At 40.1% G+C, this 17359-nt stretch overlaps 1 protein-coding gene across 2 annotated transcripts in view; it reads left to right on the top strand.

The window, feature by feature from the left end:
• SLC26A7 (solute carrier family 26 member 7) overlaps window positions 1-17359 on the top strand; it is a 137411-nt gene that overhangs the window by 72161 nt on the left and 47891 nt on the right. For both annotated transcript variants that reach the window (XM_055432638.2, XM_055432640.2), the window contains 3 exons: window positions 4273-4355; window positions 13363-13510; window positions 15795-15908. In XM_055432638.2, the coding sequence (XP_055288613.2) occupies window positions 4273-4355; window positions 13363-13510; window positions 15795-15908 (345 nt within the window). The remainder of the gene's footprint in view (window positions 1-4272; window positions 4356-13362; window positions 13511-15794; window positions 15909-17359) is intronic.

Below are 17359 nucleotides of genomic sequence, written 5' to 3' on the forward strand. Positions count from 1 at the left end.
AAGTGAACATTTAACATTCTTCCCTGCAACACTTGCAACTGCTGTGGGTAACGTGCAAGCTGCTGCTGCTGCTAAGTCGCTTCAGTCGTGTCTGACTCTGTGCGACCCCATAGATGGCAGCTGACCAGGCTCCGCCGTCCCTGGGATTCTCCAGGCAAGAACACTGGAGTGGGTTGCCATTTCCTTCTCCAGTGTGTGAAAGTGAAAAGTGAAATTGAAGTCGCTCAGTCGTGTCGGGTAATGTGCAAAGGTGCCCCTTATTGTCTATAGTAACCCATAGTTAGTTCTGTCTCTCATTAAAGCAGGACTAATTTGGCCATACATTCATGAAAAGACAGGAAATATTTTGAGTCAATAATTTAAAAGAGGCACACATGTTTCTAATTTTTGCAAAATTTCTCATATACTTGTATATTTTCAGATAAATAAGAGAACATATAGCCTAAAATTTAAAATATAGAGCTATATTATATATACATTTATATATATAATATATATATATCATTAATATATATTTCTAAGGATGAGACTCAAAAGATCTCTGGCATAATTCTCTATAAAGCAATAAAAAGTGAAACCACATCTTTGTGATATAGCATCTATATGCTACATAAAATATTATGAATCAACAAATGTCCATTAATGGTTGATAGATTTGTTACATTTACTGACCTAATTTTTCTTTGTTGAAAGGATAGTCTCATAATTTTCAGTGGCCAAGGCTGATTTTCTAAGATATTTTTGTTGCTGTACTTGGCAAAGCAACGAATTGTACTTTACTCCTAAGGCACTGAACTGAACTGAACTGAATGGGAACTCTTTAAAATATATATATATATATATATTTATTTATGCCTGATTGATGATTGCTATACAATATGGGTTTGACTTCTGCCGTACATCAACATGAGTCAGCCATATGTATACATATGTCCCCTCCCTCTTTAAACTCCCTCCCATCTCCCACTCTTTCCCACCCCTCTAGGTTTTTACAGAGCCCTGGTTTGAGTTTCTGATGGGAACTCTTAACTGAACAAAGCATTACATTGAAAATGAAATGTTAAGCAAACTAGTCTTCTAATTTACTTATTATTAATTGGCTTCAGTTTCTTTTTATTGGTGATAAGTAGTGTCTAAATAATTTCACCTGTTGAAATATCACTTCATACTATTGAAATAGTGTAGGTTTTCTGTTTATGTATATAAGGCTCAGTTCAGTTGCTCAGTCGTGTCTAACTCTTTGCAACCCCATGGACTGCAGCATGCCAGGCCTCCCTGTCCATCACCAACTCCTGGAGTTTATTCAAACTCATGTCCATCGAGTCGGTGATGTTGTTCAACCATCTCATCCTCTGTCATCCCCTTCTCCTCCCACCTTCAATCTTTCCCAGAGTTGGGATCTTTTCCAATGAGTCAGTTCTTCGCATCAGGTGACCAAAGTATTGGAGTTTCAGCTTCAGCATCAGTCCTTCCAGTGAATATTCAGGACTGATTTCCTTTAGGATGAACTGGTTGCATCTCCTTGCAGTCCAAGGCACTCTCAAGAGTCTTCTCCAACACCATGGTTCAAAAGCATCAATTCTTTGGTGCTCAGCTTTCTTTATGGTCCAGTTCTCACATCCATACATGACTACTGGAAAAACCATAGCTTTAACTAGACGGACCTTTGTTGGCAAAGTAATGTCTTTGCTTTTTAATATGCTCTCTAGGTTGGTCATAACTTTCCTTCCAAGGAGTAAGCGTCTTTTAATTTCATGGCTGCAGTCACCATCTGCAGTGATTTTGGAACCCCCAAAAACAAAATCTCCCACTGTTTCCACTGTTTCCCCATCTATTTGCCATGAAGTGATCGGACCAGATGCCATGATCTTAGTTTTCTGAATGTTGATCTTTAAGCCAACTTTCTCACTCTCTTCTTTCACTTTCAAGAGGCTCTTTAGTTCTTCCTCACTTTCTGCCATAAGGGTGGTGTCATCTGCATATCTGAGATTATTGGTATTTCTCCCGGCAATCTTGATTCCAGCTTGTGCTTCTTCCAGCCCAGTGTTTCTCATGATGTACTCTGCATATAAGTTAAATAGGCAGGGTGACAATATACAGCCTTGACATACTCCTTTTCCTATTTGGAACCATTCTGTTGTTCCATGTACAGTTTTATCTGTTGCTTCTTGACCTGCATACAGATTTCTCTAGAGGCAGGTCAGGTGGTCTGGGATTCCCATCTCTTTCAGAATGTTCCACAGTTTATTGTGATCCACACAGTAAAAGGCTTTGACCTAGTCAATGAAACAGAAGTAGATGTTTTTCTGGAACTCTCTTGCTTTTTTTTTTTTAATTTTTTTTTTCTCTTGCTTTTTTAATGATCCAGTGGATGTTGGCAGTTTGATTTCTGGTTCCTCTGCCTTTTCTAAATCCAGCTTGGACATCTGGAATTTCAGGGTTCATGTATTGTTGAAGCCTGGCTTGAAGAATTTTGAGCATTACTTTGCTAGCGTGTGAGTGCAGCACTTTCACAGCATCATCTCACCTACAATGGGATTCATGAGTATATACGTGGATACTTTTGCCCCAGCACCCAAACTCCAAACACATCTCCACTTTTCACCCACCACAACTGTCCCTTGGCCTTTCCTTGGACCATGCTACAAGGGTAGACCTGGGGAAGGTATCTGGAAGCAGACTTTAGCAGGTAATTATAGATTCCTGGGAATTCAGTGTATGATCCAGAAATATGAGCCCAGGTTTAAGTTAGGTACCTCCCCTTGTCCGCACAAAACTCCCATTTTATGAGAAGTGTTACAGTTGGAAAATGGCAGATAAGAACCTTCTAAAGCACTGTCTGAAAGACAAAGTTAGTAACTTTTTAAGTTACTTAATTTTAATATTGGCTATGTGTATTGAACACCATGCATTCCTCTGTTTTCAATAAGGATTCAGCATCTTGTGGCTATGCTACATTTTCTTTTACAGGTCACAGTATTTTCTGATGATATAAATATTTCATGAAAATTATTAGCAATTAAAATGTATCAACTGGCTTAGAAATTTTTGAATACATTAATACTTCTGATTCCAACCTAATAGCCTGAATTTTTTACTACTACTGTATTTAGAAAGTACAATTATGTCATAATATTTAAAAAGTTTGAAACTATTACCTGTCGAGTTTTATTGCCTTTAAAAAAATTCTCAAGGCTCCTTTGTTTTTTAAGTCTATTTAATGTTTTAAGAAATCTTGTAAATTCAGTTAAATATCATCACAGAGAAGAGAAATATATAGTAAAAATCCCTATAAAGTAATATTATTGGACATTGTTAGATATTCCTTATTTTGCTAGTGTGATTTTTTTTTTTATACCTTTTTTCTGACCATGTGTATGGTAAATTTATACTTTAGGTAATTTGCATGTTTCTTTTTAACAAAAAAGCATAGTATAGAAGTGATTAAACAGATATCAAACTGATAGATAGTCATGTGAAATTTCCAGTACCTATTAAATAATCAAAAGAATGAAGAGAATGTGAAAATGGATGGAAAACATTAAGGTAATATGACTGATGAAAACAAGTCCTGAACAGAATTCTGAACATGCATTTTAAAGGGGACTGTGGATACTTGCAGCGAATACATGGCCTTGCTAGCCGTATGTCACACAATAGAAGGTCAGGCTCCTGAAACTCCAGGGAGGCAATTCCAAAAATATTGGATTCAACACATTATTAGCTAGCATATTTTTCTTCAAGAAATAACAAAAACTCAAAATTCAAGACTATTCAAGGAGACTGTAAATCATCAATTACTAACCTACATTAGGAATATTGATGCAGCATCTTAAACTCTTTGGTGACTACACCAATGAAAGGAAAATGTTCTGTGTTAAAACATTCTTTCATATCATGAGAGACAAGTATTTAGGTTGGATTGTGGTATCTGTGCATACACACACACACACAAACACACATTCATATATTCTGTATTCTGCACCCCTTCAGAATCAGACATAATTGGGTTGCTATAATTAGAAACGATATGATAAACGTTGTGTTATTGTAACGCCATTTAATTTTTGAGACTGCAGATTAAGTGATCTCAAATCTCAGAGGGACTTTTTTATTTACATATTTTCTTAGTTTTTAAAAATCTGTGCAACTACTGTATTACTCTTGATAATCATGGAGCACATGAATAATGGTTGCTTTTAAAAATGGTTTTAAGATGTTTGAGAGACAGGAATAATTTTCTTTTTCTCTGTTTCAAATGGAACCACACAGATGATTGCTGCCTCTTTTACCTGTTACTGTACCAATATGGAGAACACATACGGATTAGAAGTAGTTGGTCGTATTCCAAGAGGGTAATGTGGTATTTTTTCTTTCTCTCTTTCCTTTTGCTTGTTTGTTGATGGAGGAAGCAACTGGGGAATAGGTGGGTATGTATTTTATTTCTTTCAAAGGCTCTATGTGGTAAAAAATTCTAGTTAATTTCTATTTTACAGGGATAGAAGCAGTTCACAGTAGAGAAAAATAACTTCTTAAAGTGTGTATCTATTATCTGAGAAGCTGATAGCTATATTACAGCATTGCTTCAAGTAAAAGATCTGGAAATTATTAATACACATTATTTGAAAAAGAAAGCAGAACATTGAATTTCCAAATTAGAGTCGTGCTCTAGTCTCCCCTCTTCCACTGACACATTCCTATGCCTATTTTTATTTCACTTAAAATATAGTAAAAGTACACAACATCACCTGGAATAGCAAGCATGTAGGCATGAGTGGTGTGCACTGGGACAGAGAGGGTGGACATAGAAAAGAGAGCATGTCTCCCGCCTGTCTGAAAGCCTGCCTTTGGACAGGAAGGGAGAGTTAGCAAAGAGAAGAAGTGTTCACCCTGAAAGTACAAAACGTTTTTCCAATACAGCCTGAAAGAAAGCAACATCGTCTTAGGGGAGAAAGAGGATGTCTTATGAATTACTCTCTTTTAACGGGCTGTGCTACACACCGATATTTATAGATTTGGGGCAAAATTAGAGTTGTTGGCTTCTCTATATTTTTATCTTCCAGACATAGGCCAATAGTGATTATTGGAATCAACTTGTGTTTTCTGAAGGGTTCTCTACTTTACCTTCAAATTCAGTTTATTGTTTTTTTATTCCTATAGGTTCAGTTCAGTTCAGTTCAGTTCAGTCGCTCAGTCGTGTCCGACTCTCCGCGACCCCATGAACCACAGCACGCCAGGCCTCCCTGTCCATCACCAACTCCCGGAGTACACTCAAACTCATGTCCACAGAGTCAGTGATGCCATCCAGCCATCTCATTCTCCGTCATCCCCGTTAATTTATCATTATTAATAATTAGGCAAGCTTGATTTTCATGAAACACAATTTCTTATAGTTTGAAACACTTTTATGTCTATGTCTTATGGCTTGTAATGGTACAAATAAGTTTGACTTAGGGTAAACTTGAGGGAGTGGGCAAAAAATACCATGCGTCTCCTTCATCTAGTCTAATTATCCTTTATTTTTGAGTGATTTTTACAAACTCATATTCTTAAAGAATCATAGAAAAAGTATGGCATTGATAAAATATGGAGCTGAGGTTGAATCCCAGCTCTACCATCACTTTGTGATTAAGATACATTTTTTAGAATGTTTTCTTCTCTATACATTACACTCATGGTATTTGATCTGGGGATTGTGGGGAGAATTTAATAAAACTGCTACTATGAAAGTGCAATACTTTGGCCACCTCAGGTGACGAGTTGACTCACTGGAAAAGACTCTGATGCTGGGAAAGGTTGGGGGCGGGAGGAGAAGGGGATGACAGAGAATGAGATGGCTGGATGGCATCACCGACTCTGTGGACATGAGTTTGAGTGAACTCCGGGAGTTGGTGATGGACAGGGAGGCCTGGCGTGCTGTGATTCATGGGGTCGCGGAGAGTCGGACACGACTGAGCGACTGAACTGAACTGAACTGATGGAAAGTGCTGAGCATTCAGTTTACATGCTCAGTATTACATCGGCATGAATTATTTCCCCCTTTTCTTCTATTGTTTCCCCAGAGGGACTTTTCTTTAAAGAGAGGCGGTAAGGGCCACGTAGCATCGTCGGGGATAAATAAACAGTGATAGTTTGGGTCAAGTGGTTTTCAAAAAAAAGCCAATGACTTGGTATTAGTCGGAACAAGTATTTTAAACAGTTGTTTAAAACTGAGCAACACAAGTTGCACAGCCTCTTAGCCTCATCCACCAGAGGGCAGACAGAAGAAGCGGGAAGAACTACAGTCCCGCGACTTCAGGAGCAAAAGCCACAACCACAGAAAGTTAATCAAAATGAAAAGGCAGAGGATTATATTCCAGGTGAAGGAACAAGATAAAATCAAACTAAAAGAACAGCTAAATGAAGTGGAGAGGGCAAGCTTCCAAAAAAAGAATTCAGAATGATAGTGAAGATGATCCAGGATCCTGGGAAAAGAATGGAGAAGATGCAAAAAATGTTTACCAAAGACCTGGAAGAGCTAAAGGACAGAGAAATGGAGATGAACAATCTACTAGGAGGAATCAATAGCAGAATAGCTGAGGAAGAAGAACGGATAAGTGACCTGGAAGACAAAACGGTGGAAGTCATTGCAGCAAAGCAGAATATAGAAAAAAGAGTGAAAAGAAATGAAGACAGCCTGAGAGACTTCTGAGACAGCATTAAATGCACCAGCAGTCACATTATAGGGGTGCCAGAAGGAGAAGAGAGAGAGAAAGCACGTGAGAAAATATTAGAAGAGATAATAGTTGAAAACTTCCCTAACAAGGGAAAGGAAATAATCAACCAAATCCTTGAAGTGCAGAGAGTCCTAGTTAGGATAAACCCAAGGAGGAATACACCGAGACACAAAGCAATCAAACTGACAAAAATCTGAAACAAACATAAAATGTTAAAAGCAACAAGGGAAAAAAAATAAAAAATAAACGCGATAAGGGAAGAATGACATATACCCTTGTATGTTTTATGTATTATCAACTGATTTCTCAACCAAAATTCTACAAGTCAGAAAGGCTTGGCACCATGTATTTAAGGTGATGAAAGGGAAAAACTTACAACCAAGAATACTGTACCCAGCGTGACTCTGTTCAGATTTGATGGAGAAATCAAAAGTTTTACAGACAAACAAAAATTAAGAGAATTCACTACCACCAAATCAGCTTTACAGCAAGTGCTAACGGAACTTCTCTAGGCACAAAACTTAAGAGAAGAAAAAGACCTACAAATATAAAAACAAAACAATTAAGAAAATGGTGCAAAGATCATACATATTGATACTTATCTTAAATGGATTAGATGCACCAACCAAAGGCAATGGATTTGCTGGGTGGATTAAAAAAAAGACCCGTATGTATGCTGTCTACAGAAGACCCACTGCAGACCTAGGGACACTGACAGACAGAGAGTAAAGGAATGGGAGAATGTACCCTATGCAAGCGGAAATCGCAGTAAAACTGGAGCAGTGACACTCGTATCAGAAAAAATACACTTTAAAGCAAAGGCTGTTGTAAGAGACAAGAGGACACTACATAATGATCAATAATTCAATCCAAGACAAAGATAAAACAATTATAAATATATATGCACCCAACATAGGAGCACTTCAAAACAGAACCCACTTACAGAGCAGCAGTGGAGAGGCAGACCTAGAGAAAAGACTTGTGGACTCAGTCGGGGAAGGAGAGGGTGGGACAAACTGAGAGAATAGTATGTAAAATAGAGATCAAGTGGGAGTTTGCTGTGTGACACAGGGAGCTCAACGAAGTGCTTAGTGACAGACCAGAGGGGTGGGATGGGGTGGAAGATGGGAAGGGGAGTTCAGGAAGGAGGGGACATGTGTATACCTGTGAGTGATTCATGTTGATGTTTGGCAGAAACCAACACAGCATTGTAAAGCAATTGTCCTCCAATGAAAAAAACATTATCAAAAACACAAACGTGGCATCTAAACAATATGCTATTAAATAACCAATGGATCATTGAAGAAATCAAAGATGAAATTTAAAATCTAGAGACAGTAAAAATGACAGTTAAACCTTCCAAAACCTATGGGATGTTGCAAAAGCAATTCTAAGAAAGAAGTTTATAGCAATATACCCCTACCACTCTTACCTCAAGAAACAAGAGAAAAAAAAAAGCCTAACCTTACACTTAAAACAACTAGAGAAAGAAGAACAAGTAAAACGTGAAGTTAAGTAGAAGGAAATAAATCATAAAGATCCGAGCAGAAATTAATGAAATAGAGACAGAGAAAATAATTGCAAAGATTGATGAAACTAAGAGATGGTTCTTTGAAAAGCAAAATTGATAAACCTTTAGCCAGAGTCATCAAGGAAAAAAAAAAGGAGAAGACTCAAATCAATAAAATTAGTAGTGAAAAAAGTTACAGCTGACTCCACAGACATACAAAGGATCATAAAAGAATACTATGAGCAACTGTATGCCAATAAAATGGATAACCTTGAAGAAATGGACATATTCTTAGAAAGATACAGTCTCCCAAGACTGAATCAGGAAGAATTAGAAAATATGGCAGACCAGTCACAAACACTGAAATTGCAACTGTGAATAAAAAAACTCCCACCAAACAAAAGTCCAGGCCCTGATGGCTTCACAGTCAAATTCTATCAAACATTTAGAGAGGAGCTAATACCTATCCTTCTGAAACTGTTCCAAAAAGTTGCAGAGGAAGGAACATTTCCAAACTCACTTTATGAGGCCATCATCACCCTGATACCAAAACCAGAAAAAGATACCATGAAAAAAGAAAATTACAGGCCAATATCACTGATGACCATAGATGCAAAAATCCTCAACAAAATACTAGCAACATGAATCCCACAATACATTAAAAAGATCATGCACATTGATCAAATGGGCTTCATACCAGAGATGCAAGTATTTTTCAAGATCTACATATCAGTCAATGTGATAAACCACATCAATAAATGAAGAATAAGAACTGTATGATCATCTCAATTAATGCAAAAAAGGTTTTGATAAAATTCAGCACCCATTTTTGCTAAAAGGTCTCCAGAAAGTGAGCATAGAGAGAACACACTTCAACATAATAAAAGCCATAAGACAAGCCTACAGCTAACATCATACACAATGGTGAAAATCTGAAAGTATTTCCTCAAAGATCAGGAAGAAGACAAGAATTCCACTCTCATCACTTTTATTGAACATAGTTTGGAAGTCCAATCCATGATAATCAGAGAAGAAAAAGAATAAAAGGAATCCAAATGGGGAAAGAAGTAAGACAGTCATTGCTTGCAGATGACATGATGCTATACACAGAGGATCCTAAAGATGCTACCCGAGAGCTACTAGAAATCATCAATGAATTTGGTAGATTTGCAGGTTACAAAACTAACAGAGACATCACTTTGCCAACAAAGGTTCGTGTAGTCAAAGCTATGGTTTTTCCAGTAGGCATGTATGGATGTGAGAGTTGGACCATAGAGAAGGCTGAGCACTGAAGAATAAATGCTTTTGAACCGTGGTGTTGGAGAAGAAGACTCCCGAGAGTCCCTTGGACTGCAAGGAGATCCAACCAGTCCATCCTAAAGGAAATCAGTCCTGAATATTCATTGAAAGGACTGATGTTGAAGCTGAAACTCCAATACTTTGGCCACCTGATGTGAAGAGCTGACTCATTAGAAAAGACCCTGAAGCTGGGAAAGATCGAAGGTGGGAGAAGGGGACGACAGAGGATGAGATGGTTGGATGGCATCACCGACTCAATGGACATGAATTTGAGCAAACTCTGGGGGATAGTGAGGGACAGGGAAGCCGGCTGCACTGCAGTCCCTGGCGTCATAGAGTCAGATGTGACTGAGCAACTGAACAACAGCGAAGATTTGCAAGTTACAAAATTAATACACAGAAATCACGTGCATTTCTATACATTGACAATGAAATATTAGTAAGAGAAATTCGAGAAACAATTGCATTTACTATCACACCAAAAAGAACAAAATGCCTAGGAATAAGCTTATTTAAAGAGACAAAAGACCTATACTCAGAAAACTATAAGATGCTGATGAAAGAAATAAAAGACAGAAAGAGATGGAAAGATATAATGTGTTTGTAGATTGGAAGAATAAATATTGGCAATATTACCATACTACCCAAGGTACTCTACAGATTCAATGCAATCCCTATCAAATTACCAGCAGCATTTTTCACAGAAGTAGAACAAAAATTCTTCAAATTTGTATGGAGATGCAATAGACCCAGAATGGCCAAAGCAATCTTGAGAAGGAAAAACAGAGCTCGAAGAACCATGTGCCCTGATATCAGATTATACTACAAATCAAAACAGGATGGTACTAGAACAAAAATAGAAACATAGATTAATGGAACAGGATTGAAAGTGCAGAAATAAACTCACACACTTCTGGCCAATTAATCTATGACAAAGGAGGCAAGACAGCATGATGTTGGAAAGATGGTCTCTTCAACAAATGGTGCTGGGAAAATTGGAAAATGACATGTAAAAAATGAAATTTGTGTGCTGTGTGTTTAGTTGCTTAGTTACGTCCAACCCTTTGCTACCCCATTGACTGTAGTCTGCCAGGCTCCTCTGTCCATGGGGATTCTCCAGGCAAGAATACTGGAGTGGGTTCACATGCCCTTTTCCAGAGGTCCAACCTAGAGATCTAACTCAGGTCTCCCACAGTGCAGGCAGATTCTTTACCATCTGAGCCGCCAGGGAAGCCCAAGAATACTGGAGTGGGTAGCCTATCCCTTCTGCAGGGGATCTTGCTGACCTAGGAATCAACCCAGGGTCTCCTGTATTGCAGGTGGATTCTTTACTAGCTGAGCTACTAGGGAAGTCCTGGAGTGGGTTGCCATGCCCTCCTCCATGGGATCTTCCCAACCCAGGGATTGAACCCAGGTCTCCCACATAGAAGGTGAATTCTTTTCTGTCTGAGCCACCAGCAAAGCCCACATGTTAAAAAGTGAAATTAGATCATTCTTTCACACCATACAGAAAAATAAGCTCAAAATGGTTTAAAGATCTGAATGTGACAATGAACACTATAACACTCCCAGAGGAAAACATAGGCAGAGCACTCTGACGTAAATCACAGCAATATCTTTTTTAATGTGTCTCCCAGAATAATGGAAATAAAGACAAAAATATGCAAATAGGATGCACTTAAACTCAAAACGTTTGCATAGCAACGGAAACAATAAAGAAAACGAAAAGACAGCATGCATACTGGGACAAATATTCGCTAAGAATGTGACTGACAAGGAATTAGTTTCCAAAATTTACCAATAGCTCATGATACTTACAGCATTAAAACAAATAATCCAGTTTAAAAATGGGCAGAAGACCTAAATAGACATTTCTCTAAAGAGGACATACCGATGACCAAGAAGCACATGAAAAGATGTTCACTGTCACTAATCACTAGACAAAAGCAATTCAAAACTGCAGTGAGACACCATCTCACACCAGCCAGAATCTGTTGTTGTTCAGTCACTCCGTCATGTCCGACTCTTTGTGACCCCATGGACTGCAGCGTGCCAGGCTTTCCCCTGACCAGTTCCCAGCCAGAATGGTCATCATCAAACCACAGTGGTCATCCACAAACAGTAAGTGCTGGAGAGGGTGTGGAGAGATGGGAACCCGCCTGCATTGTTGGTGTGAATGTGAATTCACTGTGGAGCACAGTATGGAGGTTCCTTAAAAATCTAAAAACAGAGCCACCATATGACCCTGCCACCCCACTCCTGGGGGTATATCCGGAGCCAAATGTAATCTGAAAGGGTACACGCACCGTGTTCATTGCAGTGCTATGCACACTAGCCAAGAAACGGAAGCAACCTAAGTGTGTATTTACAGTAATGGATAATTGTATGTGTATACAATGAAATATCACTCAGCCATTAAAAAGAATGAAATAACGTCATGTGCAGCAACATGGATGGACCTAGAGATTGTCATTGTGAATAAAGTAAGTCAGATAGAGAAGGAGAAATATGGTATGATACCCCTTATATGTGGAATCTAAAAAAAAATGATACAAATATACTTACAGAACAGAAAGAGACTCACAAACTTAAAGAACAAACTTATGGTTGTTGGGGGAAGGATTGGGGAAGGGGTAGTTAAGGAGTTTGGGATGGGCATGTACACACTGCTATATTCAACATGGGTAACCAGCAAAGACCTTCCATCCCACATGGAACTCTGCTCAATATTAGTGGCAGCCAGGATGGAAGGGGAGTTTGGGAAAGAGTGGATACATTTGTATGTATGGCTGAGTCCTTTTGCTTCCCACCTGAAATCATCACAACTTTGTTAGTCTGCTACACTGCAATAAAAAAAATAACAAAAAGTAAAACTGAGAAACAGTGTTAGCGCTGATGTGGCCCCATGTTTTGCAACAGAGGGTAGATGAAGCCTATATAGGTATTTTTCATGGCATGTGGTACATAGAGTCACAAAATAAAATTCAACTAAGTACATTTAGAGGTCTACTGGGTTTATTCAATAATTCCTTAATTGAGCAGCAGCCTGTCTGCCAAATCGAAAATAAAATAAAGAAAATAAAAGGCGTTATAGTCAGAAGGACGACAGGAAAAGGGAGTTTTTAGCAAAGAGTGGTTTGTTTCAGGTAAGTTCACCTTCCTGGAAGGGCACATTACCTCACTGGTGTTGACCAGGTAACTCCAGGCTGACTGACTCAGGCAACATTCCTGGAATAAGGTGAAACTTCATTTAAGTTAGGTATTAATTCTTGATTTGCTTACATGGGGCTTAGCACAAATGACTCCACAGTGGGTCTGTTGTCTCTTTTTTTTAACAGTCATTAAGTGCAGAATGAAATGGTCATGTTAAAAACATAATTAACTCAATGGCAAACTTAAGGATTACCTCAAAGAATCATGGCTCACAGTAAACTAGTGTTTGCATACAGTACTGTAGTATTCAAGGCAGGAAATACAGTTTCTAGTGCCAGCCACATAAATGTTTCAAAAGATTCAATAAAAGAATGTTCCAGATTTGCTTTTGTTCTGATGCAGGGAAATTTTTGTTGAGTCAGTTTCTGTGCTATAAGTTAAATTTCCTGGGAGTAAATGCCAGTTAAATGTGTGGCGCTGTCTCTTTGGTGTTCTTTGTGATTTTGCTTTTCTCCAAAAAATGTAGAGAATGAAAGGCTTCTAAGGGCAAGGCTGCTTGGTTTTCTCAGGGGTATTTCACGTATTTTGTGTCAACTTCAGAGTCATTACCATAGTTGAATTCGCTGCAGTTGTTAAAGAAATTACATGTGAGTTGATGAGTTCAATATGGTCTTTCTTTCACAGAATTCCTCCACCTCGAGCTCCCCCGATGAGCATCCTCTCTGCGGTCATCACTGAAGCCTTCGGAGTGGCACTTGTAGGCTATGTGGCCTCATTGGCTCTTGCGCAAGGATCTGCCAAAAAATTCAGATATTCAGTTGATGACAATCAGGTGTGGTATGTCCCAGTCCCTCTCCACACCTCTCCATAGCTCCTGTCTCATTTTGACGTGGGCTCCCAGATGCTGAACATGTTGAACTTGTGAAAAACACAGCTTTGCTAAGTGCATGACAAGCATGGGTAGCACAAACCGAAACAGAAGTCTGTGACGCACTGATAGAAGCTGAAAGTCTGAGCCTCGCGGGTTGGTCACAGTACACTTTTGCTTTTAAATAGAGGGGTATCTTGATGTTCCTTTTGATTTAGGAGAAAATCTAAATATATTTATGATTGCATGCCAACTTTTATAAAAATTTGGATTTCAAAGCACAAAGAACACTATTACTCTTCTTACTAAGAAGCTAAAGGATGAAAGGGTTTCTTCACATACAGAGGATGACGAGTTTGTTGAGAATGTTTCTGAATCTACTTCTGCTAGTGTTTGTCTCAAACCCCATGGCCCTACATTCCTACACAGGTCTGTAGACATAGCTGTGCAGTAGTGGTTAGAAGGCCAAAGTATCTATACCTAAATCTCACTCTGAAATTGTTTCTATGCCCCAGTTGTGTCATCTGTAAAAAAAAGCAGATTTATTCATTCAACAGATGTGTACTAAACCCTACTGTATAGCAGACACCAGTCTAGGAACAAGGGATACAATGGTACATAGCACAGACATATCTTTCTTCATTTCAAAACCTCCCAGTGGCTTCCCATAGTACTTAGATTAAAAGCCTATTGCCAGGGCTTACAAGGCCCTACCTGACCTTGCTACCATCCCTTTTCCTCTGATCTCATATTTTTTTGGTGGCCTGTTCTAGCCTCACTTTCTGCCGTGCTTTTTTCTTGGGTTTACTAGCTATGTTGCTAGCTCAGGATGTCTGTACTTGCTGTTCTCTTCTCCAGAAATTCTATACCCTCCAGTAGCTGCATTCCTCCTTTATTTAAATACTTCCTTCTTAGAGAGGCCTTTCTTGGTAAGCTAAGATCCTAATCTCCAAAACTTCCCACTCTCTGTCTTTCTGTGTTCATCTTGTTTACTGGTAGCATCCCTCCACTAGAACACCAGTCTGTGGGGGCAGGGATTTTTGTCTGTGTTCCTGGCAGCAGCAGAAGCAGAAAAGTGTTAGGAAGCTTCTGCAGGAATCCAGATGACATCTGATGACTCGGACCAGGAAGTCGCAATGAAGGAGATGAGAAGTGGACAGATTATGAATTGGATGTGGGCACCATCTGGGCAGAGGGGAAGTCAAGACTGTTTCTAAAGCTTTTGGCCCAAACAAATAGAGCTTGAGGTGGGGAAGGGGGTGGGAGGACCAGAGTGGGAGTATGTAGATCAATAGCCTGATTAATTAAGCTTGAGATGCCTGTTAACCATTCAAATGAAAATGCTGAGTAATAGGTTGCCTATCTCAGTCTGAGGTTCAAAGGAGTGGTCTTGGCTTGGAGATATAAATGTGGCGGCTGTCAACATGTTTTTGGGTAGCTCAGAATAGAGAAAGAAGTGATCCAATATTTGTGATTGTTTGTATGAGAAGGAACCACAGAGGAGGCTGAGAAGTGGTGGCCAGGGAGGTCAGAGGAAACCAGGAGGGTGAGAGGTTCAAGAAGGACCAGGAAGGAGGCTTTAAGGCAGAGAACGTGAGCAATTGTGTCAGATGCCACTTTTACTGCCAGGGGAGGTAGGAGTTAACCATTGGATTTAGGACTCTGGAGGTCATTGGTGGAGTGGTGGGAACAAAACCCTTTATTGTAGTAACTTGAAACCCGAGTAATTGGCAACAGATGCAGTAAATACCTTGTGCTTCCCTATGAAGTTGTTATTGTTACAAGGGTCAAATGAGTAAAGGGCTCAGAACAGCTTCTGGCTCATTGTAAGCTCTCAGTAAATGCTAGCTGTTTTTAGAATGATGGTTAAATTACAGCTAGTGGAGAGACCAGAAACAGAGTACAAAAGACATCTCATTCCATGACAAGCTTTACCTGGGGCCTCTAAAATTTGGGCTTCCCAGGTGGCGCAGAGGTAAGAATCCACCTGTCAGTGCAGGAGACGCTAGCGATGCAGGTTCGATCCCTGGTCAGGAAGATCGCATGGGGTGGGAAATGGCAACCCACTCCAGTATTCTTGCCTGAATAAAACAGACTCCTCCAGGGACAGAGGAGTCTGGCTGGCTATAGTCCATGGTGTCGCAAAGAGTTGGGCATGACTGAGCATATCACACACACACACTCACACACACGCTAAAAGTGGATTGTGATTAGGAGATGATACATTTCCCTGTTATCATTTCTGTAGGAATTCCTGGCCCACGGCCTCAGCAACGTGATTGCGTCGTTCTTCTTCTGTATACCGAGTGCGGCCGCCATGGGAAGAACGGCTGGCCTGTACAGCACGGGAGCAAAGACACAGGTAACTTTATTCTTCAGCAGGCACAGAAGGACTGAGAGGAGCGAGCATCTCTCTCAACTCCTGAGACCACTGTCATTTCTTTCAGTTCAGTTCAGTCGCTCAGTCGTGTCCGACTCTTTGCGACCCCAAGAACCTCAGCACGCCAGGCCTCCCTGTCCGTCACCAACTCCCGGAGTTCACTCAAACTCATGTCCACAGAGTCGGTGATGCCATCCAGCCATCTCATTCTCTGTCGTCCCCTTCTCCTCCCGCCCCCAACCTTTCCCAGCATCAGAGTCTTTTCCAGTGAGTCAACTCGTCGCATGAGGTGGCCAAAGTATTGGAGTTTCAGCTTTAGCATCAGTCCTTCCAATGAACACCCAGGATTGATCTCCTTTAGAATGGACTGGTTGGATCTCCTTGCAGTCCAAGGGACTCTCAAGAGTCTTCTCCAACCCCACAGTTCAAAAGCATCAATTCTTTGGCGATCAGCTTTCTTTACAGTCCAACTCTCACATCCATACATGACCACTGGAAAAACCATAGCCTTGACTATTATTTCTTTAGTCTCTTAAAACTAGCATCTAGGCAGTTTATCTGTTTTCTTTCTTAGAAACGAACCTTGAGAAGCTAAAGGACAGACAAAATGAGAAGACCGAAAAAAAAAAAAAGAGCAGAGCAAAGGAAAGAAGTCCTGTACTAGCGGCAGTTTTCTTGTTGTCAATCGTTGAGCAAAAGCTCCCTCTAGTGGTGCCTCTGATTTTACTTTTTGTTAACCTAACCCGTCACTTCCGGAGAAGGCAATGGCAAGCCACTCCAGTACTCTTGCCTAGAAAATCCCATGGATGGAGGAGCCTGGTAGGCTGCAGTCCGTGGGGTCGCTAAGGGTCGGACACGACTGAACAACTTCACTTTCACTTTTCACTTCACACATTGGAGAAGGAAATGGCAACCCACTCCAGTGTTCTTGCCTGGAGAATCCCAGGGACAGGGGAGCCTGGTGGGCTTCCGTCTATGGGGTCACACAGAGTCGGACACGACTGAAGTGACTTAGCAGCAACAGCAACCCGTCACTTCATGGGAAATAGATGGAGAAACAGTGGAAACAGTGTCAAACTTTATTTTTTTGGGCTCCAAAATCACTGCGGATGCTGATTGCAGCCATGAAATTAAAAGACGCTTACTCTTTGGAAGGAAAGTTATGACCAACCTAGGTAGTATATTAAGAAGTAGAGACATTACTTTGCCAACAAAGGTCCTTCTAGTCAAGGCTATGGTTTTTCCCGTGGTCATGTATGGATGTGAGAGTTGGACTGTGAAGAAAGCTGGTCGCCGAAGAATTGATGCTTTTGAACTGTGGTGTAGGAGAAGACTCTTGAGAGTCCCTTGGACTGCAAGGAGATCCAACCAGTCCATTCTAAAGGAGATCAATCCTGGGTGTTCATTGGAAGGACTGATGCTAAAGCTGAGAC

This window comes from Moschus berezovskii, chromosome 16 (genome assembly GCF_049115385.1).
Source record: "Moschus berezovskii isolate FMDL1 chromosome 16, NW_MosBer_1.0, whole genome shotgun sequence".
In the NCBI taxonomy this organism is placed as follows: domain Eukaryota; kingdom Metazoa; phylum Chordata; class Mammalia; order Artiodactyla; family Moschidae; genus Moschus; species Moschus berezovskii.